Source organism: Triticum dicoccoides, chromosome 4B (assembly GCF_002162155.2).
Source record: "Triticum dicoccoides isolate Atlit2015 ecotype Zavitan chromosome 4B, WEW_v2.0, whole genome shotgun sequence".
NCBI lineage: Eukaryota > Viridiplantae > Streptophyta > Magnoliopsida > Poales > Poaceae > Triticum > Triticum dicoccoides.
In genome coordinates this window covers 475699353-475703510 of record NC_041387.1, presented here as the reverse complement: position 1 = coordinate 475703510, position 4158 = coordinate 475699353, and the positions used below count along the sequence as shown (strand labels likewise).

Genomic DNA, 4158 nt, shown 5'->3' with positions numbered 1-4158 from the left:
TGGCCTTACCTCTGCTCTGCTCCTGTCCTGTTCTGTTCTGTTCATCCACCTGCTGCGCTCGGGCTAGAATGTCCGTGTGGTCGAGGCCACCGGCCACGCCATTCTCCTCCTGCCTAGGCTTATACTCCTACCACTAGTGCTCTCTTGCCTTTGACCGCCGCCCAGTGGACCCGGCGCATAGGATAGAAGGCCGTTGCTTGCCCTAATCAAAGGTTTTCGAGCTCACGGTCACGGGCCGTGCGCCCCTCAACTCGGCCCTGTAGTTCGACGACGCCATCCTACCACCTTTTCTTATTTGTCTGTACTGCACGGCGCCGGGTAGACCCAGTCTTGTACACCGTCACGTGCATGCAGTTCGTTTTCTCCACCTCCTATGAATTGAACCGTACGCAGGAAGCACCTCAACTTGCATGCAAATTAACAACAATGCCCGACATGTAGTAGGCATGCAGGTCTATTCCTCGGCTCCCACCAGCCTTTCAAGGAGGCAGTAAAAAGGAAAAAGAAAAAACTACAGCTGGCAGTAGGAGTATTGCACTGGAGCAAAGCATACACACTGACTGACTGACATGTCTTTGCAGAAGTACTGCTGCTGTTGCCGCCTCCGACAGTTCTCGGCAAAGAAATAAAAGGAAAAGGGAAAAGAAATGCGTGCGTACGTACGTACCGCTGCCCGCACGACACAGCAAAGTGCGGGCGCGGTCGAGTGCTGTGCCCTTGTCTGGGTCGCGCTCCACTCCCGTTGCATGTCACGCAGCCATGGACCTGGTGCAGCGTCAGTGGCGCGGGGTTAACCCAGTCCCAGCCCCTGGAACGGCCGCAATCATGATTTGTTCCCCATTACGCTGCCCTCGAAACCCTTTTTTATGAGTGTTTTTATTTATAATGTACTACTAATCATTTCCTCCTTCGCTTTTCCCGCCCCTCGTTCGCTGGTTAATTAATTAATGAGTAGGACTAGCAGTAGCACGTCTGTACATATTTGTCCGTTTGTTTATTCAACCCTGGAACCCAGCCACAGCCAGTTTGACGACCGCGCCACCACGCCAGCATCGGTGCACTCCGCCCACATGCCCCACCCCGTATCGCCAATCTCGAGCAGGAATGGACGGTGCAGACAGGCCCACGCCGGTGGACCAGGTGAGGCGCGTCCAGCCGACGGCCAGGCAGGAGTGTTCTGTCCATCGGTTACCGGTGCAGCAGAGGGTGAAGAGAGACAAGACGACGACCTCTGCCTCCTCTTCTCGCCTCCGTTAGCTTCCTTGGCCGTGGCTCTCTCTATAACTCGCGCACCTTTCTCTTTGGGCTCCTTCCTTTCTTCGCGTGCTCTGCAGCGCGCAAGAATCAAAAGGCGCCACTGGCGAGCGTGGCGCCGTAAACAGACCGCGGCTACACCAAAAGAGAGAGCGAGAGACAAGAACTAAAGCGAGCAGCCGGGCTGGTCTTCGCGCTATCCTTGCGAATCCTCGCGAGATCCTGTTTTTGTTTCCCCTCTCGTTGCTTTTCCGTTCTGCGTAGGGGAGGGATTCCGCCGAGAATTTGTTGACCGGGAGGGGTCTGCTAGCCTAGACTAGCTGGGAGGGTAGGGCAGGCATGGAGGAGGCCGAGGAGATGCAGGTGGAGAGGGTGCACGAGGACGCGGAGCACGGGGGCGCCGACGCCGACAAGCTCAACTACGAGATTTTCTCCATCCTCGAGAGCAAGTTCCTCTTCGGCTACACGGACCCGCACCAGCTCTGGCTGCCCAAGCCGCCGCCGCCGGCGCAGGCGTCGCAGGCGGCCATGGCGGTCCCGGTGAAGGCGGCTCAGCGCGGGAAGGTGTGCGTGCTCTGCGTTGATGGTGGCGGCGGCGGGCTGAGGGCGCTGCTCGCCGGCCGCGCGCTCGCGCACCTCGAGGCCGCGCTCCAGCGCGCGTCCGGGAGCCCCGACGCGCGCGTCGCCGACTACTTCGACCTCGCGGCCGGCACGGGCGCGGGCGGCGTCTTCGCCGCGATGCTCTTCTCGACCCACTCGCGCGGCGCCCCGCTGTTCCGCGCCGAGGACACCTGGCGCCTGGTGGCGGACCACGCGCCCAGGCTCTTCCGCAGGCCCGCTGGCTCCACCTCCCTCTTCTGCCGCGCCAAGAAGCGCCCGCTTGCTGCGCCCACGGCGGCGCTCAGCGTGGCCATGAAGGCCGCGTTCGGCGAGGAGCTCACCCTGCGGGACACCATCAAGCCCGTGCTAATCTCCTGCTATGACCTCAAGTCGTCCGCGCCGCTCCTGTTCTCGCGCGCCGACGCCCTGGAGAGCGGGAGCTACGACTTCCGCCTCTCCGATGTCGGCCGCGCGGCCTGGTCGGAGCCCGGCCGCTTCGAGCCGGCCGAGGTGGCGTCGGTGGATGGCGTGACATCCTGCGCCGCGGTGGACGGCGGGCCGACCATGGGCAGCCCGGCCGCCGCTGCCATCACGCACGTGCTGCACAACAAGCACGAGTTCCCGTTCGTGCGCGGCGTCGAGGACCTCCTCGTTCTCTCCATCGGCGGCTGCTCCGGCGCGGGCGGCTCCGGAGCCACCGCGGACGCCGACATCATGCGCATGCGCCGGTGGGGCCCCAAGGAGTGGGCCCGCCCCATCGCCCGCATCGCGGCCGATGGCGCCGCCGACCTCGTGGACCACGCCGTTGCACGCGCCTTCGGGCAATGCCACTCGTCCAATTACCTGCGCATTCAGGTGAGCAAGCAAATTCTCGGCCCGCCCGCCATTTATGGCATGTTCCGCCTGCACGGCTGTTTCCTTGGATATTATTAACTCTGGCGTGATCAGGCGAAGAGGGAGAGCATGCCGCCGTGCGGGCCGGACGGGGAGTACGACCCGACGCAGGCGAACGTGCAGGCGCTGCTCGCGGTGGCGGACGAGACGATGAAGCAGCGCAACGTGGAGTCGGTGCTGTTCGAGGGGAGGCGGATCGGGGAGCAGACCAACGCGGAGAAGCTGGAGTGGTTCGCCGCCGAGCTCGTCGCCGAGCACCGCGGCAGGGGCTCCCGGATCGCGCCCACCGTCGCGTTCAAGCAGTCGCCGGCGCTGGGCTGAGCTACGCTGGCGGCCGTGCACTGCCGTGCTGTGGAGCAAGGGTCGACGACATGTTGTAGGCCTCTCCTCGCTTCTTGCTTTCGACGGAATTCTGCTGCACTTTTTACGTGGCAGTGTCAGTGTGGCATGGCTTGGCTCCCTGAAGCATTTGCCATTGGGAAATTCGAAGGGTAAAATATTGGAAGGAACATCCGCGATATACTCCAGATTCTTAGCTTTCACTTCGACTTAGGATATATATGTAGCTGCCTCCTGAATGCAGAATTATGCCCCGGCTGATGTGGGCGTTTGGGTTGCGATATAATCCGCTGAAAAGCAGTGGATACAGCTGCTGCGGTACTGCAAGCATGGGCCTCCTCCGAACATAAATAAATTCTCCAGAGTTCGTCTAATCTAGCCCTGCGAATTTTCATTTCCAATTACCAAATGATATTTGTCAGCTGGATGAAGTCTGTTCCATTTGAACGCTCATTTTATGGTATGACTTGCACGGGACACAAAAAAAAAAAAACTTCCGTCTTCTGCATCCCGTCGATGTCTATTAATCTCATAGTTGAGTCCACGTCTTAAAGCGCACGGAGTCCACGTCTACACTGCATTAGGGGACGCATAACTGATCGAAACAGACATCTCGGAGATCCCTTTCTTGAAGAAGTGAAAGAGAACCCTGTAGATGTATATGTCCTATCACTGTCTTGATGCTGACCGGGGCATGCTTTTCATCCAAGAGCATAAAGATTCCTCCAAGCGAACTAAATCAAGCATATTGGCATGGGTTCTTAATTAAGTTTCCAAATCAGGTAATGTTTTGTTTGTTACAACATGCTGCAAACAGTTCTAGCCTTTTCCTCCCGGTTACTGATAACCGTATATACGCATGATGCTAAGAGGATCGAACTGAGTTCGTGCTCCCCGGCAAAAAAAAAAAAAAACCTAAAAATAAAATAAAAACTGAGTCTGTGCTTGACTGAAGAAAGGCTATTTTTATGTACGGGCGTGGTCCGCGGACATGATGCCGGAGTGAGCCATGCTGCCCATGCAAAACACAAATTAATCTGGTTGGAAGAAGAGAGAGTAGGGAGGAACCAT

At 58.5% G+C, this 4158-nt stretch overlaps 1 protein-coding gene across 1 annotated transcript; it reads left to right on the top strand.

Annotated features, from left to right (window-relative positions):
* Positions 1 to 1243: 1243 nt before the first annotated feature.
* Positions 1244 to 3488, top strand: LOC119290960 (patatin-like protein 7). The gene is made up of 2 exons (XM_037569643.1): positions 1244 to 2709; positions 2803 to 3488. Exons 1-2 carry the CDS (start codon positions 1594 to 1596, stop codon positions 3067 to 3069), a joined length of 1383 nt encoding a protein of 460 aa, XP_037425540.1. The 5' UTR covers positions 1244 to 1593; the 3' UTR covers positions 3070 to 3488.
* The last annotated feature ends 670 nt before the right edge of the window (positions 3489 to 4158 follow it).

Bases quoted from the DNA above. Each gene is read 5' to 3' on its own strand.
- LOC119290960 (XM_037569643.1), top strand. From the start codon at position 1,594: ATGGAGGAGGCCGAGGAGATGCAGGTGGAGAGGGTGCACGAGGACGCG. The intron at 2,710-2,802 runs GTGAGCAAGCAA...TGGCGTGATCAG, and splicing joins CCAATTACCTGCGCATTCAG to GCGAAGAGGGAGAGCATGCC.